The 26,974-nt window shown below is 48.1% G+C and overlaps 2 protein-coding genes and 1 long non-coding RNA gene across 3 annotated transcripts in view; 2 read left to right on the forward strand and 1 right to left on the reverse strand.

Moving 5' to 3' along the window:
* Positions 1 to 2,674: 2,674 nt before the first annotated feature.
* Positions 2,675 to 3,836, forward strand: Ccl21 (C-C motif chemokine ligand 21). Its single transcript, XM_048420073.3, has 4 exons — positions 2,675 to 2,834; positions 2,924 to 3,044; positions 3,139 to 3,321; positions 3,403 to 3,836. Exons 1-4 carry the CDS (start codon positions 2,768 to 2,770, stop codon positions 3,434 to 3,436), a joined length of 405 nt encoding a protein of 134 aa, XP_048276030.3. The 5' UTR covers positions 2,675 to 2,767; the 3' UTR covers positions 3,437 to 3,836.
* An 8,910-nt stretch (positions 3,837 to 12,746) lies between these two features.
* LOC125390812 (uncharacterized) overlaps positions 12,747 to 26,974 on the reverse strand; it is a 35,725-nt gene continuing 21,497 nt past the window's right edge. Inside the window, exons 2-3 of the long non-coding RNA XR_014997330.2 lie at positions 17,435 to 17,513; positions 12,747 to 17,338 (exon numbers count right to left, since the gene is read on the reverse strand). This is a non-coding gene — a long non-coding RNA (uncharacterized LOC125390812). The remainder of the gene's footprint in view (positions 17,339 to 17,434; positions 17,514 to 26,974) is intronic.
* On the forward strand, positions 21,788 to 23,822 carry Ccl19 (C-C motif chemokine ligand 19). The gene is made up of 4 exons (XM_087897172.1): positions 21,788 to 22,083; positions 23,067 to 23,199; positions 23,390 to 23,480; positions 23,571 to 23,822. The coding sequence occupies exons 1-4, from the start codon at positions 22,023 to 22,025 to the stop codon at positions 23,589 to 23,591; spliced, it is 306 nt and encodes a 101-aa protein (XP_087753298.1). The 5' UTR covers positions 21,788 to 22,022; the 3' UTR covers positions 23,592 to 23,822.

The following is a 26,974-nucleotide window of genomic DNA, read 5'->3' on the forward strand; positions in this document are numbered from 1 at the left end:
TTTGTCACCTCCCCAGAGGAGATAGAGAGATGGCTATTAAAATTTTTCTGGTACCAAGATCTAGGTAAAAGATCCAAGAGAGCTTATCTCCTAGTTTCCCCAGGTGTCTTTCAGAAATACCACCTTCTTGCTGGCAAGGACACTCCATGTCCTGCACAAGGTCTCAGCCTGTTGAAAAACCTGATTCGAGGGCTCAGCTCTCCTCCCAGCTCTCATACCCAGTCCCTCTTCTCTATAAGTTATTCCAGCAGCATTCCCACCCAAACCCTCTCTATCGCCCCCTCCCCCCCAAAAGTAACCCTCAAATACTACCCTCTGCAACAAAGGCAACATAACACACCTAGCAAAATGACTTTGAAAAAGCCACAAATAGATGTCACAGTCCCTCAACAAGGGTCACCAGTCAGGCGTGGTGGCACACTCCTCTAGACTCAGCGCTTAGGGCAGAGGCGGGTAGATAGCTGATTGAACTTGAGGCCCGCAGGTGCCACCAGCCTCGGAGAAGCCTAAGAATTGTTGTCCAACGGTCCCTCAATAATGGTCTACATCTCCAGCAGTCACCAAAAAGTTACAAAAGATTGAAAGAAGCGGCAAAGTATAGCTCACTCACAGGGAAAACACTGAAAATGAAACCGTCACTAAGAACATTGGGGACACTAAAAAGATGCTTACATTATTGTTACTTAACTCCCTTCAGATGGTCGCAGGGATCTCTGGGACAAAGAAGTCAAGGAAACCTGGAAGCCATACTGCCTTGGGGACAGGAAGCTCAGAAAGCAGTGTGTGAAAATGCTGAGAAAGGCCAGAGATAGCACCTCACACCCCTAATCCGCCATTTAGGAGGCAGAAGAGGATGATCTGAGTTCAAGGTCTGTCTGTATCACAGAACAAGAGCAAGGCTGATCCGAGCTCTTCAGTGAGACGCCAGCAGAGGTGTTGGTGCCAGCCAGCGTCTGTCTTAGCTGTCAGCTCTTTCTAAAAGACAAAAGAAGTGAAGCAAACTAAATCCAAATCTGTACAAAGAAGGAAATGATGCCTGTAAAGGCAGAGATCAGTGAGAGAGAGATCAGAAAGAAGATAATAAAATAAAAGCTGGGCGTGGTGGCGCAGGCCTTTAATCCCGGCACTCAGGCAGAGGCAGGTGGGTCTCTGCGAATTCAAAGCCAGCCTGGTCTACAAATTTAGTTCCAGGCTAGCCACGGGTATAAAGAGTGACCCTGTTTAAATAATAATAATAATAATAATAATAATAATAATAATAATAATAGCATTGGCTGCTCTTCCATAAGATTCAGGTTCATTTATCAAAACATATACGTGGCTCACAGCCATCTGTGACTCCAGTTCCAAGTGATCTGACATCCTCCTCTGGCTTCTATGAGTATTACACACACATGTGCACAGATACATATAGTAAAAAAACCATGCATGTACTTGAAATAAAACAGTAAAAATGTTTAAAAGATCAAGCCATTAAAGTCAGGTGTGGTGGTGCCCACCTTTAACTCCAACACTTGGGAAGCATACAGATCTCTAAGTTCAAGGGTAGCGTAGTCTACAGAATGAGTCCCAGGCCAGCCAGGGCTAAATAAAGTCAGAGCTATCTCAAAATAAATAAATAAATAAATAAATAAATAAATAAAACAAAATACCAAAAGGAACTTAAGAAAACAATTACATTTATAACTGCATAAAGCAGAATACTTGGAAATTTAATCAAGTAAGTATCAGACTTGTGCTTTGAAAATTACAAAATGTTGCTAATTAAAGCAGGCCTGAAGCCAGATGGGGGTGGTGCACCCCTTTAATCCCAGCAATTGGGAGACAGAGGCAGACAGATCTCTGTGAGTTCGAGGCCAGCCTGATCTGCAAAAGCTAGTTCCAGGACAGGCTCCAAAGCTACGGAGAAACCCTGTCTCAATCAATCAATCAACCATGAAGCAGGCCTGAATAAATAAAAAGATATCCCTGTTCAGATTTGGTTCAGTCTGTATCAGAATCCCAAGGGGGAAATTGTGTAATTATAATCTCAAAAAGTGAAAGAAACAATTAAAACAACAAAACAAAACACAAGGATGGAGAGATGGCTCAGCACTTAAAAACAGGTACTGATCTTTCAGAGGACGTGGGTTCAGTTCTCTGCACCCTCACCCACCACTCCACTCACAGACACACATAAATACATGATTTAGACTTAGAAACAAAAACAGTCAGAGGAAACCTTCACGGGGCTGCAGCTGGTGATGCTGTTTTAAAACGAGCTATTGTGATACCAGCATCCCAGGCCATAGGGGAGAAGGGGGAAACTGGACTTGACAGAACTTTCCTTTCGGCTTTGTGCACTAACAACAGGAAACCTGTAGGTTGAGAGGACACGATTGCACATCGTGCATCTAAATCAAGGTCTATTATCAGGGATGCATAAAGAACTCTTCATTGTTAACTGGACAGTTAGCTGCTGGAAGGAGCGAAAATGTGTGGAGCCTGCAGGGCCAGTGAGGAAGGACCAGGAAGAGATGAGGAGACAGGCAGTTAGGGGCTGACTGACTGTATGCTAGAGTTCACACCAACACCTCCCCGCCACACACACACACACACACACACACACACACACACACACACTCGCAGGAAACGGAGTGGGAGGGAGGGAAGCCCAAGTGTCAGAATGCATAAATAAGCAGCAAGCCAGTGGCAGCCCACACACAGACCCCAACTTGAGGCTGTCCATTTCACCCACGGCTTTGTCACCCTCAACTCAACCACAACCATGGCTCAGACGCTGGCTCTGAGCCTCCTTATCCTGGTCCTGGCTCTCTGCGTCCCCTGGACCCAAGGTACCAAGGAGGGAGAGGCTTTGGCTGGGAGAAGGGAGCTAAAGAGACACCTTCTGAACTACCTCTGATTCTGCGCCCCTACCATGCAGGCAGTGACGGCGGAGGTCAGGATTGTTGCCTCAGTTACAGCCAGAGGAAGATTCCCTTCAAGATTGTCCGAGGCTACAGGAAGCAAGAACCGAGCTTAGGCTGCGCCCTCCCAGCCATCCTGTGAGTGCAACAGAGAGGGATGGGTACAGGCTGGTGGTGGAGTAGGGGAGCTATGGTGGGCCAGACTCAGAGCTCACTACCCTCCAATGCTCAGGTTCTTGCCCCGGAAGCGCTCTCAGCCTGAACTGTGTGCCAACCCTGAAGAAGTCTGGGTGCAGAAGCTGATGAGGCAGCTGGACCAGTTTTCAGCCTCAGAGAAGCAAAGCCTGGGTTGCAGGAAGAACAGAGGAGCCTCTAAGCCTGGAAAGAAAGGAAGGGGCTCCAAAAACTGCAAAAGGTGAGGATGCTGAAGGGGTGGGAAGGGAAGCAAAGAGCTGCCTCCCCACCTGTCTCTCACATCCCTCTTCTGCTCTCCCAGGACTGGACCGACACAGACTCCAAGAGCTCCATAGCCTGGTGATCACCCTGGACCCCAGGAGATTCTCCATGAACTTCGTCATGGCTTCATGCCCCCACCTCGTGGACAAAAAAGGGGCTAGAAAACAGAAAGGACTGAGGAGCCCCTGAGCAGCCTCCTCATGCTGGCCTTGCCACACTCTTGTCCTGCTTCAAACAGCCCATCTGCATGGTCATCCCTTTCTTGTACGGCTGAGCTGCCTTCCCTGGCCAGACCCGGAGAGTCAGAAGAAAGACAGTCTCCCAGGGAATAAAGAAGGAGACAGCAGGACTGTCCCCTGTAGGAGGTCACTCGGGTCCCAAGACCTGACCTGCTCTCCCCGGCACCCTACCTTTTTCCTTGCAAATATGATTTATACCTAATTGAATAAAACACTGCTCAAGCCTCAGCTGGAATACCTGTTCCTGGGTGCTTGTGTTTGCAGGGAGTCAATGCTATTTCAGAGTGAAGTCATACTTTGTGGGTCCCAGCTGGGAACTCAGAACTGTGAACTCTATGTTCCTACCTACTGCAATAGTTGCTTTGTCTCCAGGGTGCCCAGATCCTTGACAGGCAAAGGGAGGCTGGTCAGGGTGGGCCAAGGTCTCTGAGGAAACTGCTAATGGGAAGATCCAGAGTATGGGGGGAACACACACACTCACACTCACTCACACACTTCATGGCTCTGCAGGCCTTTGAGGCCTCCCTTGCTCCCTCCCTGTCCCATCCTGTTCCACACACTTACTCCAGGAATGAAAAGCCTGTTTCTTGGAACCCCACAGCTCTGATCCCCTTCAAAGATACAGAGGACTCCCTTCTGACAGCTTAATGCAGCCCCTGCTCCCATCTCAGACTCTTCTGTGGCTTCATGTTGTGATTTCTTCCTATCCCAATGTGGGTCCCTTGCACCCCTTAGCTTGTTTCCAGCTAGGGAAGCCTCTTTCCTTCTTTTCCTCTCTCCTGTGGCTAGGACCTACAGCCTCGGGCTCCTCTAATTTCTTTTACTGCTGAGGTTAGTGTGCATGTGTGTGTGTGTGTGTGTGTGTGTGTGTGTGCATGTGTGTGTGTGTGTGTGCATGTGTTATGTATTTGCATTTGCGGGGGAACATGAAGAGGCCAGAGGAGAACATCACGTGGCTTCCTTAACTCTCAACCTTGTTATTTTAAGACCTTCTCTTGTTTGAACCTGGAGTTCACATCTTGACTCCGCTAGGATTCACCTGTCTCCACCTTGTAATCCCAGGCTTTTACATGGGTGCTTGGGAATTTGAACTCAGGTCTTTTGGTTTTGCAGTAAGTGTTCTTACCCACTGAGTCATCTTCTCAACTGTCTCCTCTTGAAGCCAAGTAATAAGCCTCCCAGGACAGGTCTTGGGAAGTCCAGGATTCAAACATAAATCCATCTTTCCTTCAAGAAGATTATAGCCAGGTTTCCCTCTACCTCAGAGCACAGACCCTCCAATCCCCAGGCAAGGGCAAAGAAAACCACGGATGAGCCATGGCGGTGTGAGAAAGCAGGGGACAAATGAGAAAGGCAGGGACCTAGGCAGTGAGTGGTGGATACAGCAACACCCTTTGCACAGAGTCTGAGTTGGCCACACCACTTACAAAATGGGCCAAGTGTCCACATCTGCCCCTCGCTCCTCTGGGGATTGGTGAAGACAAGGCCGTCAGGGGTGACCTTGGCCTACAAACTCAAATGTTCTCAGCTACTGAACTTGGCTCCAGCTTATTTAATTTTTTATGGTTTTTTTTCAAGACAGGGTTTTTTCTGTGTTGCGTTGGAGCCTGTCCTGGAACTAGCTCTTGTAGACCACTCTGGCCTCAAACTCACAGAGATCCACCTGCCTCTGCCTCCTGAGTGTTGGGATTACAGGTGTGCTCTACCACTGCCCAGTTAGAAACTCAGACGTGCACATCACGAACACAGCATTAACTGTCTATCTAATTAATGTCATTCTCACTCCAAGCCCCTACACCGGAATGCTAGCAAAAAACTTGGCATTAGATTCTCACTCACAGGGAACCCCATCTCTCAAATTGAGGCCCGGGTGTGAGACCTCCTGCCTGCATCCACCAACCCCCACAACATGCCATCGTGGGACATTGCCAGGGAAAACTGACTCCTATGGTCCCCGTAGGTTATACCTCTTCAAATCTATGCCAAATTTGAGACATGGGAATTCCGACACTAGAGCCTCTGAACTTGGATCTGAATGTCCCCCCACACCCCTGAAGCCATTTGACTGTCAGTCACTTCCCTGGCTTCCAGGAACTGGAGCCCAGTGTCCACGGTGACTGGACCTACAGGACAGTCTCCTCCACAGTCCAAAGAAGTCTGTCGTCCTCCCCAGCCCTCCAGAGTTTAAGCTCCTCCCTGGCTTACTTTAGAGTCAGACTTTTACAAAACACAAAAGGACCTTTAATACCTAGAAGCTCCTATCCTCAGCTCTGATCAAACTCCTATCTGCTAGAAAGTGAGAGGAAAATCAGGCCAAAGCAAAACCTAGCCAGGCCTGTTGGTACGGGAATGTAATCCCTGCTCCTTGGGAGGCAGAGGACCATGTACTAACAGCCTACCTGACTGTAACCTATATTCAAGGTTAGCCTAGGAAACACTATCTCAACTTCAAAAAGAAAAAAAAAGAAAAAGAAAGAAAGAAAGAAAGAAGGAAAGGAAGAAAGAAAGAAAAGAAACAATCTTTTTTTCATTTTACACACCAATCCCAGTTCCCGCTCCCTCTCTCCTCCCATTCCTTCCACCTGTCCCCCTCTATCCCATCCCCCCATCCACTCCTCAGAGAGGGTGAGGCACATTGCTTTGGGTACACATTACCAAAGCTGTCTCAACTTTAAAATAAAAATTCTTTTAAGTAAAAGCTGTGGCTGGGGATAGATGTGGCAGAATGTTTGTTTAGAACACGAGAGACCCTGCGTTCAGTGCCAAAGAAAGAAGGAAAGAGAAAAGAAAGGCAGAGAGAGAGCTCACAGTTCACTAAACGGTTTGCCACGCCTCTGTGACCGCTGGCCTCAAGCCCTGCTCTCGATCAACATGCAGTCGCTTATTTTTTCATCAGAGAATCTCGCTCTGAGCAATACCATTCTCCAACACTTTCAACTCTTAAGATATTTCTTCTGGGAGTCTACTCCATGTATCCAAATCCTTCTAACTATTTATTGATTTATGCCGAAGTGTAGTCAATAGACTTCTTACTATAAAAAGTGGGGATTTAGCTCTCTTACCAATTCTCTTGCCACCCACCTTCTGCATGTAATTACCATGATCCCTATATTTACATCGTGATCTATTTTTTTATATATGCAAACACTCACACACTTCTCCTCTGTCACTCAATTTTTCCCTTTTCTTTATTTCTTTTTAAGCTATATTGGAGATTGAACATAGGACCTCATGCATGCTATCTAAGTGCTCAATTATAATGCTCTACCAGCCCAGACATATGTAGCCTTTTGTTTTTCTTTTATTTAAGATTTATTTTTTCAATTATGTATATGCATTTGTGCAAATGTATAGTGCCCAAGAAGTCCAAAAGAGGGCATTTGAGCCCCTGAAGTTTCAAGCAGCTACAAGCTTCTTCTAGCCCTCTTTGGCCTCTATGGGCCACATAACATGCAGGGCGTAACACACACAGGGAGACACACACACACAGACATACAAACAGAGAGACACACACAGAGATATCCAGAGACACACACAGACACACAGAAAGATACCCACAGAGACATACACAGAGACACACAGAGACACACACAGAAACACACACAGAGACATAAACACAGAAAGACACTCACAGAGATACACACAGAGACACACACACACAGAGACACATAGAGAAAGACACAGAGACACACAGAGAAATACACACAGACACACAGAGATACACATACCGAAACACAGAGAGAGACACAGAGAGAGAGACACACACAGACACACACACAGACACACACATAGACACACAGACACAGATGCATACATTAGCAGAGGCAGGCAGATCTCTGAGTTTGAGGCCAGCCTGGTCTACAAGAGCTAGTTCCAGAATAGGCCCCAAAACTACAGAGAAACTCTGTATCAAAAAAAAAACAAAAATAAAATAAAATAAAAAATTTAAAAATCTTCTTTTAAAGGTAACATCAAACAACAGTAACAACAACAGACCCCTGCTGGTTGAAAAAGTAGACACTTCAGCCAAAGACGAGCACAAACCATAAAAGGAAACTAAATCTGAAGAATTTCTCAAGTCTTCTTCCTGCACATACCAATAGTATTGATTTCACTGAATACCAGAGCAATGGGCATCAGAAAACAATCCATGGATTCTACTCTAAAAGTAAAAGGAAAAACAGCCATTAAAGTTTCTCCAAAAATTTACAGAATTGTTCTCTAAACATGAGAACACTGTACTCTCTGGAATCTTGGGTTTTCTTCTAGCTCTGGAGTACTAAAGTACCTTATTGTTGGTTTATTTATTTGACATGTGTGTGTGTGTGTGCGTGTTTGTGCGCGCCCGCGCGCGCGCACATGCACGCATGCAGGTGAATGAGCCTCGGCACACACACTGAGGCCAGAACAGTACATCAAGTGTCCTATTTCTATCCGTGTCCACCTACCCCTTTGAAGGAAGGTTTCTACCCGAACCTGAGGTTCAGGTTTTCTTGGCCAGGCTGCAGTCCCAGCAGTTCCCGACTTGCTCTGCCTTAGAGCTAGGTTTGCAGACATGCAGCTTGTTACGTGGGTACTAGGATCTCAAGATTGAATAGCAAGCAGTCTTAACTGCTGAGTCATTGTTTTTACTAGCTGACTCATCATTACCTTCTAACAGTACGTTATACTCAGGGCCATTCAGGAAACTATTAATGTCTGATTTTAAGCTATTTCAGCACTCTCTCTTCCATGACAGGACACACACGCATGTGCATGCACACCACACACTTACATACACACACACAACCACACATACACTCTGGACCCGCTCTCTGTTGTTAGAGTTGCTACAGAATGTGACTATTCTTGCCTCCCTTGGTTCATTCCGTCCTTGTCAATCCTTCAACCTCTTTAGAGCCAGGCCCGAGGCCTTCACAAGGTTGAGTATACACCTGAAAGCCAATTCCAAGGTCAGAAGCCAGGTTTCTTGCTTGTATATCTGTGAGGGTGTCGGGTCCCTTGGAACTGGAGCTACAGTTGTGAGCAGCAATGTGAGTGCTGGGAATTGAACCTGGGTTCTTTGGTAGAGTAGCCAATGCCCTTAACCTCTGAGGCACCTCTCCAGCCCCAGAAGCCAGGTTTCTTAACCACCGTCAGTCCATGATACCTAGCTAGCCGCAATTTCATACTTCTATAGTATATTTTTATTTGTGTATTTTGTGAATATGGCATATGCCTTCAGAAGCTAAAGGGGCAGAATGCCATGAAGCTAGAGTTACAGATGGTTGGGAGTCCACCCTTCACCATCATGGGGATTCGGGAAACCCAGCTCAGGTCCTCTGATGGAGCAGCAAGAGCTTTTGAAACCTAAACCATCTCTCCAGGTACAGAGATTGTTATCTAAACATTTACTTTCTTCAAGATTACTGTTTCTCCCATGGTGGCAAACTAAAACACTCCAGAACAACTATGTTGATACTGCTAATTTTTGCTTATAGATACATTGATCGTGGCAGTAGCGTACTGACATAATTCAGCCCAGGATTAAGAGACTTAAGTGGATACATCTCTTGTGAACACCTACACAGTGGTCTGTTTCTGTTATGGACATTGCCTGCCGCGGGAGAGGAGAGGGCCCCATCGTTGGCTCAGCCACCAGGGGGCAGCATCATTGCCGCGGTCCTAGGGCGGCTAAAGTCAAAACAGCCCTGGATTGCGCGCTTCATCCTTGCTTCACTTTATCCAAATTTAAAACTGTATTTTTAATTTGTTTTTATTACTTGATGTGTGACTGTTAAATCAAATGTTTATCATTTATCTGTGTTCATTTAAGAATAGGATAAATTTCTTTCCCGCTCGTCGGGTTCAAGTCTTTTATTAAGCACAGAAGCGGCGTTTAATCTCTCAAGAAACCTCTGGGGAATAAAGAAACCTTTGCTTAGAGCGGGTTCTGCTGCTGAGTAATTTAGGAACCTAAGTCGAGAAGAAAAGCGCTGGGTGTGATGTGAACTTCCTTCAGCCTTTAAGTCGAACATCAGTTATTCCGTATCTTCAACATTTGGTGCCCTGCGTTCGGGTACACTGGGATGTTTGCGTGGGCATCTTTGAGGTAAACGCCTTCTACACACCGCCACCCTTTCGCGGGGTTGAATGCCTGCGGACCTTAAGGGCCTGGCTGGGGATCTGGGCCTAGAACTTGCAGGACAGGAGCCCACACTGCCTTGGTTCGCCTGAATGCCCTACCCTCACCCTGTCTCCGGAGTACAGGCAAGGGACAAAAGACATTCTGCTAACGCCTGCGCAACCTCAGAACTAAACGCCTGGACCGAGCCTTGCTTTCCAGGCTCCAGGCGCCATCTGCAGGCCTGGGAGTAGAGACATTCTGGGCACATCAACGGGTACAACTGCCACCACACACGCACGCAAATTGCACACAGATAATGACACAATTCCACGACACACACTCATTCAAACATTCAGCCTGGGTCCTCTCCCGTTCACCCCCTTGCACCCCTACTTCCACAACAAACTTAACTGACTTCCCAGGCTCAAAGAGGGGATGGAGAGTCCCCTCCTCCTGTCCTCTCATCTCTGGTACAAGGATTTGGTCAGTCTAGAATACATGAAGACAATGTAGATTCCTTTGTGGAGTATGAAACCAAACTGACCTAAGCCCACCTGAGGCGTCCTAATAATCGGGGACAATCTTCCCTGCGTTCACACTCAACTCAGAGCCCCATAAAGGCAGTTTAGCCTAGTAGAGGCTGAACTGAGTGAGGCTGTAGGCACCATGCAAGTAGTCGGAAACCTTTCACACCTTCCTCCGTGACCTGCAGGCCTCCATCCCTACCTCCACCCCTACTCTCAACGAAATCTAAACCAATGGCTGGGTGTGGATGACGGAAAGCCGCTAATATCTATTAGAAGGGGATCACCAGAAGGGCTTGCCTGAGATGGCCTGGGTACTTCAACAATGCTGTCTTTACACTGCAAAGACTGAGAACCGGGTAAACTACTCAGTCTGGGAGAATTGAATGTGTTTGTAGTTCCGGTCCGGCAATGAAGGCCGGGGAGGCGGGGAATTCCTAGACAGTGGCTAGTCTTCTGGCCGTATTGGAAGACTGAAGCAGCTGAGTTCTCTTGCAGCTGCTAAATATGGCAGGTGCAGCGACGAGATAGATGAACTTAGCAGCATAACGCATGCTTAGGCGAGCCCGAAAACAGCAAAGCTTTTCCCGGGAGCCTCCTCAGATCTGGCCCACCTACAGAAGAAGCTGCCCAGCACACGTTTTGAGTGGGTCTTCTCAGTTCAAGAAATCTAACCACATCCAGTCAAGATTAACCATTACAATGCCATGTCCTTTCCTCTTTGCCATACTGGACCAGTAGGCACTTTCCTAACACTCCATTTGCCCCTCCTTCCCTGATTCCTCTTCACCGCTCCAATTGTGTGTGTGCATTTGCGCATGTCATTTGGGTGTATGTGCGCTTGTATACAAGTGTGTGGAAGTCACTCTCTACCATATATTAGTGTGTGTGTGTGTGTGTGTGTGTGTGTGTGTGTGAGAGAGAGAGAGAGAGAGAGTCGGAGGTGTGTGTGCATGTGAGTAGTACCCAAGGAAAGCTAGACGATGTCAGATACACTAGATCTGGCATCACAGGCAGTTGTGAGCCGCCCAGTATGAGTGCAGGGAACTGATGCCAGTTCTCTACAACAACAGCAAACACCCAAGCCCACTAAGCCACCTCTCTACCCTCCACGTTATTTTTTGAAACACGGTCCCCCCACTAACCCTGAGATTCACTGGCTGGGCTAGACTGGCTGGCCAGAAAGCTCAAAGGACTCACCCATTTCTGCCTTCCCAGTGATGGGACTACAGATTCGCACTACTGTGCCTGGCTTTCGTGTGGGTGCTGGGATCCAAACAGAGATCCTCAGACTGGCACAGCCAGCGCTATACCAATCGAACCATCTCTCTGCTTTCGCCACCGCTGGCTTTTTAATGCACAGGCCTCGAGACCTGGAACGTGGGACCTCTTCTACCTACACTCCCTCTCTTGGCCTTAAATACCACCCGTATGCTTCCAAATGCATGTCTTCAGCTAGCATCTTCCCCCTGAAACCCGGGCTCATGCCAGCTACTTACTTAGCATTTCCATTTATGTATCCAATGTGCAGCTTCAAACTAAGTCAAAATCAAGCTCCTGGTCTCCCCGCAGACCCACTTCTCTGCAGTCATCCACAGCTTGATGACTGTTCCATCCTTTTTCTTCAAGCCTGTGTGGTTTTCTTGCTTCCACTCACTCTCATCTCCTCTGCTTAGCACCAGCCCACTGGTCCTACATTCTTTCCTGAATCTGAGCACCTCTTGCCAACTCCAAGCACCATCTTCTGTCCCCCTGGATTATTGCATTAGCCCCACCTCCCTGCCCCCATCCTCACTACTTTGGTATAGCTTACATTTCACAGCAATGGGGAATCTTTGAGACATTAAGTCAGGTCGTGTCGGGCTCTGTTCATCCCTCTAATGTCCCCTTGGGTCACCCAGTATAGTAGAAGCCTACCATGCAGAGACCCGTGCACTGTCATCAGTGTGGGAGGTCCTTCTGTCTATGTGTTGCTTTTATTGGTTAATGAATAAAGAACTGGCTTGGCCTATAGCATGGAAGGAGGAAGGCAGAGTCAGACAGACATCTGGAGCTGCCAGAGTCAGACATGCCGAAACTTTAGCCGGTAAGCCACAGCCTCATGGCGATACACAGATTAATAGAAATGGGTTAAATTAATATGTAAGAGATTAGTCAATAAGAAGCTAGAGCTAATGGGCCAAGCAGTGATGTAATTAATATAGTTTCTGTGTTATTATTTCGCATCTAAGCTAGCTGGGCGGCTGGGAACCAACAAGCGGTCCCTTCCTCCAATAGTCATCCCTTATGGCTGCCTCCGACTGCTCTGCACCTTGGACCTCTAGGCTGTTCCTCACACTTTTACTTCATGGCACTTGACTCTGTTGTTTTCTTCTACCAAGAATATTTTCCCCAGAGCTCTGTGTCTGTCTGTCTGTCTTTCTTTCTTTCTTTCTTTCTTTCTTTCTTTCTTTCTTTCTTTCTTTCTGCCCCGCGCTACCGTCTCGCCCACAAGAACGACGCGGGACACTTAGGATCCTTCTGCAGCAAAGCTTTAATGCGTCTTGAGAGGGAGAGCATAAGCTTACATTGCGGAGACCCAGAATGAGGGGAACCCAGCCCTTATAAAGGAAACAGTCCTCGCTTCTGACGTGTCACTCTTGGATTGGTCTGCTGCCCATTATCCCAGATGATGCCTCGGAAGTAGGCAGGGATGCAGCAGTAGAGAGTTACCAAGCACGTGCGCTGGGATTAAAGGCGTGTGCTACAACACCTTGAACTCACAGAGATCTGCCTGTCTCTGCCTCCCAGGCATTGGGACCAAAGGTGTGTACTACCACACCTTGAGGTCACAGAGGTCAATCTGCCTCTGCCTCCCAGGCATCAGGACTAAAGGCACGTACCACCACACCTTGAGGTCACAGAGGTCAATCTCTACCTTTGTCCCTTGAAGCAATGGAGAATGTGGTTGCGGCCCTCCACATCTTTCTTTCTTTCTTCCTTTCTTTCTTTCTTTCTTTCTTTCTTTCTTTCTTTCTTTCTTTCTTTATGTCAGATCTCTGCTTTTATATCATTAAAGGCTCCTCTGACTATCTGATTTAAAATAACACGTGCCTGTGTATTCCCTATCACTTTCGCCTTTCTTTCTTCTTTCCTTCCTTCCTTCCTTCCTTCCTTCCTTTCTTTCTTTCTTTTTCTCTTTCTTTTAAATGGGATCTCATCATGTATCCCTGATTGTCCTGGAAGTAGATTCACCTGCCTGTTATTGGGATTAAAATGCTGGAATTCAAGACACGTATGTGCACCTAGCCTCTTGCCTTCTTTTTCTATTATTTTTATTTGTATTTGTATGTCAGCATATGTGTACGTGCACACATGTGAAGCTGCCTGGGAAAGGCCGAGGAGGATGTCAGAAACCCTGGAGCTGGAGTCATAGGCAGTTGTGAACCACCCGATGTGAGTGTTGGGACCTCTCTGTGAGTGCAGCAAATGCTCTTAACACTGAGCCGTCTCTCCAGCCCTGACTCTTGCCTTCTCTATCTTTCTTCTTGGCAGTCGTTGTCACCTGACTTTAGATTTTTGTTGTTTGCTTGTTGTCCGTCTCCCTCATTGGAATAAAAATTCTGCAGCAGAAGGAACGTTTCTGTTCTGTTTGCTGCTATTTCCCAGGGCTGGGGACAGCCTGGCACTGAGGACTCACTATAACCTCACTGAGTGAATGCGGCACAAATGCCCTGTATATGGTTCTCCCATTGTTACTCTCTTTCCTGCTGATTCTTGGGGTCGTTCCCAAAAGGCACTCAAGGCAAATGGTAATCAAACAACTGAAACTCCACACCAGCTTTGCACTATACTATTGTGCAGCTTAGGACCTTGGCAGGAGGCAAATGCATACTCCAAAGGGCTTAGTAAAGAGGGATTCATGACTGGACCATTTACAGAGGTGAGGGCAAGCACATGAATTAGCATAGTCTCAAACTTTGGGTCTTCTCTGCTCAACAAAGTAGAAACTAGATGTACTGCCTGAAATTCTGCTTCTTCATCATCTTGCAGGCCACCCCTAGAGCTGCAAGCAGCTCTCTCCCTCATGCCAGCAAACCTTAGAAATTCACCTGAAAGTCAAGATCACCCGTTTCTCTCACTTCCTCAACTCTAGAGAATGTCTCCATGAAGCCATGTAATCAGAGAAAGAAGCAAAAACTAACAAGCTAAACCACCTCCCATGCTTTCCCCTTGGCTTCTGGAACATCAGAGGTCGGTTCTTCTACATGTAGTGCTCATTCAATAGTGCATACGGTGTGCACATCAGCTAGGTGCTGTGCTTCTAGTATAGACAGCAACACGCTTAGGTCGCATGTCGCTGGGGCACTGTCTAAATTTCAAACTAGGGCCCTGGGGTAAAGGGCTGCTCTGTTTGGCTTGACTTGATTTGTTTGGTTGGTTTTTATTTGTGTGTTTGTGTGCGTGCATGTATGTGCAGGTGCCTTCAGAGGCCCCTAGAGGTTAGGTTACAGGTGGTCGTGAGCCTCCCAGTGTGGGTACAGGGGACCAAACTCATAACCAATGAGCCATTTCTCCAGCCCAGTTGTAACATGAGGGCCGGCTTGTTGGGATATCTGTTCCCGCCCGGTAACCCACCGCCGGCAAGTCCCAGAGAAAATCAATCACACAGAGATCTCTATAAGTTATAAAGCTGATTGGCCCATTAGCTAAGGCTTCTTGTTAACTCTTATAGCTTATATTAACCCATTATTCTCATCTATGTTAGCCATATGTCTTGGTACCTTTTTCAGCTGGGCAAATTACATGCTGCCTCTTCGGTGGTCTGCGCAGGAGTGCGGAGGGAGCTTCCTGCTTTCCAGAATATTCCTGTTCTCATCACCCCACCTCTACTTCCTGTCTGGTTGACCCACCTATACTTCCTGCCTGGCCAATCAGCGTTTTATTAAAATATGATCGACAGAATACAGATAATTCTTCCGCACCACCCAGTTTCTGGGTGTTTTTGAGATAAGTCTCATCCTGCAGCCTGGCTGACCTGGAATTCACTATGTAGTCCAGGCTGGCCTCACATTCATGAGCCATCCTTGTGATGGTTAACCTTTTTGTCAGCTTAGCTACATCTACAGTCAACAAAAATCCAAGCTTCAGGGCATTCATGTGAAGAAGCAGGAAGACCCACCCCAAGTCTAGGCAGCACCTTCTAGGGGCAGCCAAGATAGAAGAATACAGTAGAAGGAAATTTTGCTCTTTCGCCTGCTTGCACTCACTCATGATGGCGAGCCCATCTGTCTTGTTGCGGCAGCATTCCCTCTCCAGTGTTAGAACCTGCTTCTTCAGGATTTCAATATAAATTGAAGATCAGCAACTCTCCAGGAGTGGGGGGCAGGGCAAGGAAGAGGAGGGGGGAGGAGGGGAACATAAGGGCCACATAAAATAAAGGTTCCTGCTGAGCTTGGTGATTCCATACCATGCCTGTAATCCCAACACTAGGAGACGGAGACAAGAACCTTGTCATGAGTTCAAGGCCAGCCTGAGCTACAGAGAGAGACTCTGCATCAAAGAAAAAGGAAAAAAGAAAGGAAGGAAGGAGAAAAAGGAAAATCCACTTTATGCTCTCTTAACCCGGCCCCTTTTTTTAGATTTATTTATTTATTATGCACACAGTGTTCAGCCTCCATGCCTGTAGGCCAGAAAAGGGCACCAGATCTCATTACAGATGGTTGTGAGCCACCATGTGTTGCTGGGAATTGAACTCAGGACCTCCGGAAGAGCAGTCAGTGCTCTTAACCTCTGAGCCATCTCTCCAGTCCCAACCTGGTCCTTTTTTAAATCATAATTTTGTCAACACAATCAGAAAGAAGCCACTTGCAATCATCGTTTGTAATCCTGGCAGTTATGTACCTCAGGGACTTTATCGCCTAATGTCTTCTTGTCTTCAAACCTTGTCTTAGGTTCTTAGTTACACACTAGCAGGTTTGGAGGAAGTTAGGACTGGACACTTCCTTCATAGGCGACAAACAGTCTATGAAACCCAGGAGGACTTTAAGTATCATTCAGAAGAATTAGACCTAATTCATACCTCTGGCCCTGAGAGGAGATATGGCATCTTGAACTGATTAAATTATCATCAGTGGAAATATATCTAAACCAGGCTCTAGCAGCCCTGAGTCTTACAAGGAGGAGGACTACATGGCAAGAGGCTTCCTGATAAAGAACAAGCAGGTCTTTCAGTCGCATAGACAGGACAAAGTCCCCTAGGAAAGCAGCTTGTTACAGAGACTATCGGAAGTAGAGTAACCTGCCTAGAACGTAGATAGGAGCAATGGTTTCTTTGGCCACTGTCGGTTCTCCCCATTGAGTGTGTATTTTACTTGTAAATAACCTCTGCCTCTCTGCTATACTCTGTCTCCTGGGTCTTCAAGAGGGAGTGCAAAGACTGGGGAGAAGAGGGGATCAAACTGGGATCCTGACAAGTCCCATCCTGTGTCACCTCGCTGGTGCTTGTGAAACTCTTGTGTCCTCCTGATTTCCTGGGTCCTCTTTGTCCATGCAAAGATATTGTCTATGTACTTAAATATACATGCAACCCAATCCCAGCATTCCATTCGGGGAATCTACTTTCTAGGGTCTCTTCTGGTAAAGTTTACAATGTCCCTGGAGATTCTGACAGAAAAGAGGTGGCTCACTGTAAGGATATAAGGAGATCAAATATTTCCCATGCTCTACTCATTACTCAGCACTTGAGTGGCCTCTGGTCCCCACATAAGGAGACTCTTCCTACCCCAGGCAGCTGATGGCAGTACTGGGTCAGTCTTGCAGCTCTGAACTGATGAAAAGATCATGGGAACCATAGGTCAGAAGCACAAATCACAACCCGTGCTTGTCACAGGCATCTGAATCTAGCAGCAATCTCCTGGGACTGAGTCCTCCGGCTGATGGACTGGCACTGTCTTCCATTCAGGAGTGTTGGAACTGAAGTGAATTAGAGGACACAGATGGTGTCATCGATGGCAGCAGGAGGTCACAGCTCTGCACAGCCACTGGTGGCCTGAAGAGTTCCCTTCCCCACAGGGACCTCCACTCGGGCAGAGCTGATGTTTGAATGTACGAGGAACTTCAGGATGGCTGAGTGAGGCAAAAATCAGAGCTTATTAAGGATTTAGACAAAGGACTGAAATGGAAAAAGCAGAGATTCTGTGCTTGTGGCAAAGGTTTTCTCACCTAGGTGAATACAACTCTGGGGACAAGAGTCCCTGACCATCAATAGCCACCAAAGCTTCTGGGCCCTTTGTCTCAAGACCTAGAAAAATGGATGACACAGGCAACAAATGGTGAGTGTTTCAGTAAGGAGTGTTATCTAAGGGGATGGAAACAGGCGGGCTCCCACGCAACAGGAGGGTCTCGAGGAAGGGTTGCTACTGAGGGTCTTTGGCTAAGGGTTAATAAGACTTTACTGGCTAGAGGCATAGGGAGGTGAGTCGGTTGGTCCAGCTGGTCTACCTGGACTGATGGTGGATGACCATGCACCTCTACATCCTCATGGTTTTGGAGACAGTTTCAAAGCCAATGAAGTCTCTGATTGTGATTGGAATCCAGGCAGTTATAGCCATTAGGCTGCTATATAAAAGGGAAAGATGGATAACAAGAAACCAGAACACAGACCAGTATTCTTAAACATTTCTGTCTAAGGACATTTATGACTTCTGGCCAAGACAGAGCTGGCTGTGGAGAAATGAAGCAGACGTACTCATTTCTCAAGCCCCACCGTAGCTGCCTGATAAGCTTCTTGTTCCTATTGTCATCAGAGTTACAGGGAGAAGGACAGAACACATCCAAAGGGGTGTTGGCTTTGGAAAATCACTCTTAGGTGTCTTTCCAGTGTGTGCCTGCCTCTGCCTCCCGAGTGCTGGGATTACAGGCATGCGCCACCACCCTGCTCTTTTGTTACATTCTTTAAAAGATGTAATTTACCATGACGGTCAAATATTAAACAAAGCTTAAAACTTAAGCAAAATTAAATTTAAGTAAAAGTGTGTGCAGAATTATTTTCTTCAAGAATTTTCTTGTGCAAATGCAAATGTAAGGTGTTTCTATAAGGTAGTTTTATTTAGATGTTTAGACGTAGGGTAGGAAAAGGGTACTTATTTTAGAACTCAGGGTTAAAAACGTTTTGACCGTGTGTAAACAGAATTTGTTTGTTGCGTTTGGCCCCCTCTCTTAAGACATCATTAGGAAAAGACACGATTTCACAGTCAGTCAATCCTTTGCTTTATCGGTTGTCAGTTGTACTTTACCTAAACTTCAGCTACAATTTCTTGCCTCAGACAGCAGAACAAGCGATCTAGATCCTGGGTAATGGAGCACGGTTAATAAGAACCCAGAGACAAAAATCAGGCTTCAACCTGAAGGTCAGAAAAGCAAAACAGCCAGTCACTGGCTCTTACCTCTGCCTCAGTCAAAATGGCGATCCTGCCTCCCAGAATCTCAGAATGAGACTGAGATTGGGAACTGTGTCCTCCCGTCCTATATCCCTCTCTAGTGTTGGGACTATCGGCGTGCACCATTACTGCCAGGTTTTTGTAGCAAACTAGCGTGGCTACTGGGATTAAAGGTGTGTGTCACCACTGCCTGGTCTGTAAGGCTGGCCAGTGGGGCTGCTTTACTCTCTGATCTTCAGGCAAGCTTTATTCGTTAAAATACAAATGAAATATCACTACAGGTAAAGGGCTCCTTTCCCTGCTGTTATCCCTTTAGTTTTCTCTATCTTTCCATCCTGCCTCACCTTTGGCTTCACTAATTTGCTAGAACAGCCCAGAGAACATGGAGAAAATACATATACTGTTTGTGATAAAGAGTCTTACAGAGTGGTCTTAGCCACTGCTCTATGGTTGTGAAGGGACACCATGACCAAGGCAATTCTAACAAAATAAGGCATTTGATTGGGGCTTGCTTACAGTTTCAGAGGTTTAATCCATAATCATCATGATGGGGAGCATGGAGGCATTCAGGCAAGTCTGGAGCAGTAGCTAAGAGCCTGCTCCTCTCATAGGCAAAGAGAGAGAGAGAGAGAAACTGACACCAGGCCTGGCTTGGGCTTTTAAAACCTCAAAGGCCAACCCCAGTGACATACTTCCTCTAACAAGGCCACACCTCCCAATTCTTCTCAAGTTGTGCAACTCCCTGATGACTAAGTGTCTTAGATAGGGTTTTCATTGCTGTGAAGGGACACCAGGACCATGGCAACTCTTATAAATCCAAACATTTAATTGGAGTGTCTCTCTAACAGTTTCAGAGGTTGGAGAACATTCTGAATTGCACAAGGAATGCCAGTCCAGCCAGAACTCTACAGTGAGACACTGTCCAAACAACCACAATAAAAAGGACCTGCAACTCTATATCAAATTCTAGCTTGCACGAGAATCATCTGGGAGGTGGTTAAACAATTTGCTGGACCATCTCCAGAATGTGAGTACTAGGCCTGAGTAGTTCGGATGTCCAACCACATCCCAGGTGATGCTAATGCTGTTGACAGAGTTTAGTCTTGGAGAATAACTGCGCTCTTAGCTGCCAGCACCCCATCAGCACAAAAGCATTGGGGAATGAACACCCCAACGTTTCTTTCCTGTCTGCTTCTCTCCTGCTGCTGTCCCTCATTGACCACACCCAAACAGAAGCCAAGGGCAAAGGATCCTGGGTAATGCAGCCTGCATGGGTCAACCTTCCAGGGAACATAGCAGAACTAGAGCAGGGAACAGACGAAGGCAGAAAAGGCAGAATAGGCAACCCTGTGGGTGAACAGACAGGTCCTGTGTGGAAGGAGGCAAGGATGATGAAGGTTAGTGAGGGCTCACAGTGTACCAGCCTCTGAGCTAAAATGACTCAGCCCATTAAATCGTGAAAGGCAAATGTATAGCGGTCTCCCTTTCGCAGTTAAGGACACCAGGACACGGAGACTAACTTGCCCAGTCACACAGCTGGTGGATGGTGTTGTCGACTTCTGACCTCTGTTGTGTACTGTGGGCTCTGCACTGCATGTTATGCCCAGTAGATGGTTGGCACAGATGGCTGGGGGATAGAACTGTCTGTGTGATTATGCTCTCTGAGCCTCGCTCTCTGTATATGTGAAAAGGAATTACAACACAGGATAATAAACATGTGTTGTACTATGCCTGGGAAGGTGACGCAAGGTACTGCCGGCAGAGTGATTGATTCAGAGCCCAGGGACAGTCGGAAATGCTACTGTTATTATTACTAATGAATGAAAATAAAGATGAATCTGAGAAATACAGAGCCCGCTTAGGTGGTAAAGGCACTTGCTATCAAGCCTGATGACCTGGCTTTGATCCCCAGCATCTCCAAAGTGGCAGAAGAACCAACTTCCTCAAAGTTGCCCTCTGACCTCCACTCATGTGGCCCTCCCAAGCACACAAAAAATACATGCAATTTTAAAGTAAGTTTTAAGTCAGAAATGTAAGAAGACATTGCTCCCCTTTCCTGGTTAAAAAGAGGATCCAAAAGCTGGAGAGCTGGCCACGACAGTCAAGTATCTGCTGTGCAAGCAAGAGGACCTGAGTTTGGATCCCCAGACCCCACCTTAAAAGCTGGGCACAGTAGCAGGCACCTGTAATCTTTGTGCTTGGGAAAGCAGAGGCAAAAGGATGCCTGAAGCTCACTGGCCCGCTGGTATTGCTAAGTCAGTGAGTTCTGGGTTCAGTGAGAGATCCTATCTCTAACGCTACAGTGTAGGGTCATGGGAGAAGACACCAGGTATCAACCTCTGGCCTCTACATGGGCATGTATACAAGCACACGTTTCTATACAACTCACACGTGCAGAGGGCCCAGAGCTGGGGTCCAGAGGGCTGGATGAGTACCCATATTAGCTATTCTTCTGAGGTCTTCTCATCTCTCCCACAAGGGTGGGAAATCATTTATTCATCTGTCAATTCCTTGAAATTTAGGGGTTTGTCTCAGAAAGAGCTGGCCAGCCCCTCTCCTTAGAAATCCCCTCTTGGTTCCCAGGATTAAGAAGGGAAAGATGGCAGGGGTTGTTCCGGTCCAGGTTCCTTCCAGCTGTTCCTCTGACCTAGGCACCGGATTTGGGAAAATGGGCAATGCCTGTAGATGCTCAGGTGGTTGGGATGCAGGGGCTCAAGATGTAGGATCAGGGTCCTGGGCCTTGTCCTCAGGAGCCTTCCCTTCCAGCTCCACTTCCCAACTCAGCCCTAATTACCCTGCCCTAACAGCACTTCCGATGCCCAGGCCTCAGCAGACAATGCCGGTGGCACTAACAGGACCACACACACCCTCTCCCTGGAGCGGACAGGACACAGTGCTTTTCGGTTTTTATTTTTTTATTTTTATTTTTTTTGCCCAGACTGTTAAAGTTCTCAGAGCTAAAGCCAAAGAAAGCAGAGGGGGAAGCCACTGAGTAGGGGAAGAAGGAAGCCAAGGTCATGTTTTGCCAAAAGAAAAAAAAAAGGGGGCAGAGGGGGATAAACGGGAAGACCCAAACCGGAGCAATGACAGGGAATTTTTGGACAGAAAGTGAAAGAAAGTTCAAGGGCATAAATTGGAGCAGTCTCTTACTGGCTCACAGAGGCTTGTACAGGCTGTCTAGGGCTCACAGGGGCTCACACGGCCTCACACCCTCTTGCCTCTGGACTCCTTCAAACCACACCAGGGCAACCGAGTGCTTCCGATAATTCCCCCGCACACCCCTCAGGGCTTCAGCCTCTCACAGACTCCTGCACACGCCCAAGGACTCTCACGCTTACACACTCTCTGTGGCCTGCCTCAGTTCACCCGCCATGGCACCCCGTGCGGCCCCACTACTGGTCTTCAGCCTGTTGGTTCTCGTGACCTTCCCAGGTAAGGCTGAGGAGATAACTAAGGTGTGTGTGTGGGGGGGGGGGGGAATGGCTGTGGGTAATGTTTTAATCTCAGTCTGTCGTGATGCTCATGAAAGACCCTGCAAGTTCATAGTGGATCTAGGGGTGTCCTGTGTCTTCTGTGTGTGCCTGCCAGTACGAGGGTGCCTGTATCCCTGAGTTCCAATGTGGCTCCACTCTTGGCGTATCCTAGGGCGTATAGCTGCCCATCTCTCTGCAGCTTTCATGTCCTGATACCTTCGTTTCCGGGCAGCAGAAGGGTGGAACAGTATATCTTGCTTCAGGGACCTATGGACATAACTAAGATGGAGTGTGTGTGTCATGTCTGAAACCCTGGTTTCGAACCCACCACTGGGGTTGTGGGTTAGAGCTTTGCTGTGTATCTACTTCAGTTTGAGAGAATGAGAAACACTGAAGCAGGCGTGCTTAACAGTCTGTTCCCTTCTGGTTGTTCCTTTTTAGGGGCCTTGTTTGTTGGTTTGGTTTAGTTTTTGAGATAGGGTCTGTTGGCGTTACCCAGGTTGGCTTCAAAGTCCTGGGCTCAAGCGATCGATCTTTTTGTCTCAGTTTCCCTAATAGCAGGACCTCTCGGTGGGACAACCATCTGCTGGCCATGTAGTAATTTTTAAGACCTCAAAGGTCCTCAGCCGAGGCAAGCTTCCCCTGTCCCAGCACTGTGACTACCATTAACTCTCTATTTGCTGAAACATGGTGAAAGTGGAGAAAATCTAGGAGAGGAGGGTGTGTGGCCAGGGCAGCAAGAAGACAGACAGAAATGGTTATTTATTAAATGCCTTAGACGACTGTGATATGTTCGGCAGCTGCCAGGGCCACAGTGGCACACGATGACTGCGTACCAGGTCCGGTTCCCTCTCACACAGAGACGCTGCTGAAGCCACTTAGGGCTGTGGTCTTCCATCCTCACGGCCTCCACGTCTTCTCCCCTTCTTTCTCCTATCTCAGCCCCAGTTCTTGGGGGTGCCAACGATGCGGAAGACTGCTGTCTGTCTGTGACCCAGCGCCCCATCCCTGGGAACATCGTGAAAGCCTTCCGCTACCTTCTTATGAAGGATGGCTGCAGGGTGCCTGCTGTTGTGTGAGTTGTGGGAAGAATGTCTAGCCCTTCTCCCCGTCAGCCTTATCCCTGGGCCCATGGTCGAGGCCACCTTTCAATAAAATCTCAGAAGCAGGTCCCCACACATGGCCTCCAAGCCTTTGCCCCTCATTCTAGAGCCTTCTAGGAAACTGAGTTCCAGGGCTTCACTCCCTCTGACCTTTGGCTGCAGGTTCACCACACTAAGGGGCTACCAACTCTGTGCACCCCCAGACCAGCCTTGGGTGGAACGCATCATCCGAAGACTGAAGAAGTCAGCCAAGGCAAGCCTGACCTTCCTCAGCCCCGCCTCCATCCTCCAAACCCCTGTCCAAGATTCCAGCCCATGACCCTGCTTCTCCTTCCTCCATTAGAGCAAACGCAGCAGCAGTTAACCATGACGGCACCAGAAGGAGCCCTGTGTCTCGAGCAAAGGGATGTGAATCACCCTGGTTCAAGGAACCAAGGCCCAGAAGAGAGGACCAGGCCTCCTGATGCTCCAGACCTAATCCAGCCAGGGCTGTGCCTGGAGCATCAATGTGAATGTGCGGGTTTGTGTGGCGAGAGCACAGCCTCTCCCTGGCTAGACTGCAGGGCTTCCAATAAAGCTGCTTGGTACGCATGGATCTGTCTGTCTGCTCACTCTCTCCCAGGAGGACAGGAATAGGAAGGGAGGAGGTGGAATGGCAGCATATATTTTGCACCCTGAGTTCTAAGCAATCTGTTCGTCGGCCTCCACCTCACACTCTGCCGCTCCCAGAGCCAGCCCCGCCATCGAGGACCTAGTTCATCTTTCCTGAGCTCCTCACTCTATTCAGCCACACAAAGCTTGCATCAGCTGGCTGAACAAAGTCCCCCCCGGAAGCCTCAGGCTTTTCTGGTTTTGCCACCCAGGCGGGAGTTTCGGCATCCAGGTGTCTCAGGGATGAGGAGTAGGGAAGCTTTGATGGGGATAAGAGGAGGGGCAGAGGATGTGGCTTACTGTCCAGGAGAACTTCCCAACCACCATGCGCTCCCTCCGCACTCTTCTACCTCCCCCCTCCCCTTCCCCCCTTCTATTCTGGGGCTGGAGGTTTCCTCCTCCAGAAGATCATCCCTGACTCAGACTGGGTTAGGTAGCTTTGCTTCCTCCCATGCCCATGGCTCTGCCCCCCCGCCCTTGTTTTCCCCTACATACCACCCACCTGCATGCACATGCACACACATACACATGCACACACGCACACGCACACACAGAGAGTTCATTACTGTAACCTATTTTGCTAGTTTGTCCTTCTCCCTGGACAAAGGTCATTTCTGTGTTGGTTTCCAACAGATCGCTTGGCACAAGAAAGGGAATCAATACACATTTGCTTAGAGAATGAACAAATACGAGAGACAGGGGTCAGCAGCCATGGAGGGTAGACCCCATCTCCCATTCTAGCCCTTCTAAATCTGACTTCAAGATAAGTCCCCCTGACTCAGACAGCCTGAGCAGGGCCCTAGCCCATCAGAGCAATCCTGGGGCCAGATATCCAAGACACTGACTGGGACCCAAGGATCAGGGAAGGAAGACAGGCCCATGGGGTAGAAGAAAAGAGCAGCCAGGGATGCTTGCAAGATTCAGTATGGAAGAACCTCATGGCCACCCCCTCCATGCACACAGGCCACCCCCTCTATGTACACAAATCACACTCTCTGTGTACACAGGCCACTCCCTCTGTGCATACATGCAACACTGAGTCTTAGAGAGTCTTATCTGCAGGACAAAGACCCTGTAGCTCTTGGAACTGTCCACAGCAATGCTCTGTGCTTGGGGAGCTTCCTAAGGAAGCTTACAGGGTATGACCTCCAAGGGTCTGTCCAGTGGGACTGGCGAGTGTGAGTTTCTGAGGTCAGATAGATTCTTGTTCTCTTGTCTGGGAAGAGAAATCATCGTTTTATCAGATAGACATGAGCCAGGAACTGAGCCAGGCCTGGCTGGACAAGACTAAAGGGAAGTTGTAGTGAGGGGATCATTGCCCCCCCCCATTCCTCTCCAGCTCTCAGGCACCCCTGTCTCTGCTGTCCAGACAGGTGTTCAAGCATCCAGGTGTGTGAGAGATTGAGTGTCAGGGGGGTGGCGGGAGAGAGTTACAATGTGGCAAAGAGGAGAAGCAGAGAGCCTTGGGCTACGGGAAGTGTGGCCGTCTCTTTTCTTCTACAGACAGGTGTTCAAAACCTCAAGTATCTCAGGTCTCCGAGTCCCAAAGGGTGGTTTTCAGAACAGTTGCTATGGCTAGAAAGCTGTTTTTACTGACGTCAATCACCCACCCCTTCATGCATCCACGCCTGTAGTTGACCTCCACCCACCCACCGCCTCCATACCCACTTCCGGTGTACCAATCCATTAGTCTATCTGTAGAGTCGCCCAGCCGTGGAGTTCTCTGCCTCCCACAGACAACAGATAAACATAAGGGGTGAGAGATGTTGCCTCACATCTTGCTCGGGTCCCAGGGGCACTGAGACGTCAGACATAAATCCTCTCTCTGGTGCCTTGGGCCTCAGAGAAATAGAAAGAACAGAAGAGGCGAGCGTGGAAGGCCAGCCCAAGGTGCTGCCAGGACAGAAACCCTTGGACATTAAATCCATGGCTCTGACATTGGGAGGTGAAAGAGGACATCCTGATCCCAGTGTCCGGGCCTGCCTCACAGCCCTGTCTCTACCCTGTCACTGAGTGACTCTGGGCAAGTTCCCTCCGCAATCTCCAGCCCAGGCCTCCAGTGCCATGTGTCCAGCAGCAGGAAAGGCCTGACCAGGGTGCAGCGCCGTGTGTCCGGCAGCAGGAATGGCCTGATTGTTGAGTCCTTCCAGAGAATTGACTCCTGGACCTTCTGATCTCACACTAAACCTTCAGCTTTGTACAGGCTTCCCCAATAGCCGACATACCCAGTAATGTTCCCACTTCTTAGGACCCCAGGGCTAAGGAAAAAAAATCTAGGAGCTAGTGGCATGCTTTATATCAAATAGTCTCCTGCTTGACTAGGAAAACCTGGTAAAGTAAGACTGTAGGGAGTGAATGCCCACAAGAAACAGGCATATAATCTCTCCTTACCGGTATATATAACTCCCCCAGCCATTACCTTCCATGTTGGCTTCCTCTGCTTCCCATACCCAAGCTGTAATGACCGCACCCCCACCTCACCTCAGGCACTGGGTCTTAGTCTCTCTAGAAATGGGGGTTGGGGGTCTTGCCTCCTCCTGCTCAATATGGTGACTCCACTGTCTCCAGTTTGTCTAGAATCCACTGATGAGGATGGCCTGCTACTTGCTTGTCTCTGACAAAGGTGCTAGCTCTCTGACAGGAAGCGTGGATTCCTAGCTCCCCAAGCAGGATATGGAGGCTTGCTACACTATGCAGACATCTTCCTCCCTGGGGCACACAGCACCGACTACAAGCTCAAGACCTGAAGTAGGCTGATACCTTCTGTCATAAAGACTCATGGTTCCTGAAGGCCCAGAGTCCCTGAAGCTAACAGCTTGGCAAAGCACCTAACGTCTCTCCTGCTCAGGGAGCTCCCAGCCTTTTCAGATGAAGCTTCCTGCCATCAATATCCGCAGAGAATTCCCTGGGGAAGAGATTGAGCCTTGTCCACATCCATTGCCAACAGTGCTTTTCATGGCTGGCACAGAATAAGTTCCAACACATATATGATTAACCAAAAATTAAATTGAGCATAGACCCTTCCTAACACACATACACACACACACACACACACACACACACACAGAGAGAGAGAGAGAGAGCACAGCACACACC

The sequence above is a fragment of the Myodes glareolus genome, chromosome 16 (assembly GCF_982192425.1).
Source record: "Myodes glareolus chromosome 16, mMyoGla1.1, whole genome shotgun sequence".
Taxonomy (NCBI): Eukaryota; Metazoa; Chordata; class Mammalia; order Rodentia; family Cricetidae; genus Myodes; species Myodes glareolus.

Bases quoted from the DNA above. Each gene is read 5' to 3' on its own strand.
- Ccl21 (XM_048420073.3), top strand. From the start codon at position 2,768: ATGGCTCAGACGCTGGCTCTGAGCCTCCTTATCCTGGTCCTGGCTCTC. The intron at 3,045-3,138 runs GTGAGTGCAACA...TCCAATGCTCAG, and splicing joins TGCGCCCTCCCAGCCATCCT to GTTCTTGCCCCGGAAGCGCT. The intron at 3,322-3,402 runs GTGAGGATGCTG...CTGCTCTCCCAG, and splicing joins GGCTCCAAAAACTGCAAAAG to GACTGGACCGACACAGACTC.
- Ccl19 (XM_087897172.1), top strand. From the start codon at position 22,023: ATGGCACCCCGTGCGGCCCCACTACTGGTCTTCAGCCTGTTGGTTCTC. The intron at 22,084-23,066 runs GTAAGGCTGAGG...CTCCTATCTCAG, and splicing joins GGTTCTCGTGACCTTCCCAG to CCCCAGTTCTTGGGGGTGCC. The intron at 23,481-23,570 runs GCAAGCCTGACC...TTCCTCCATTAG, and splicing joins GACTGAAGAAGTCAGCCAAG to AGCAAACGCAGCAGCAGTTA.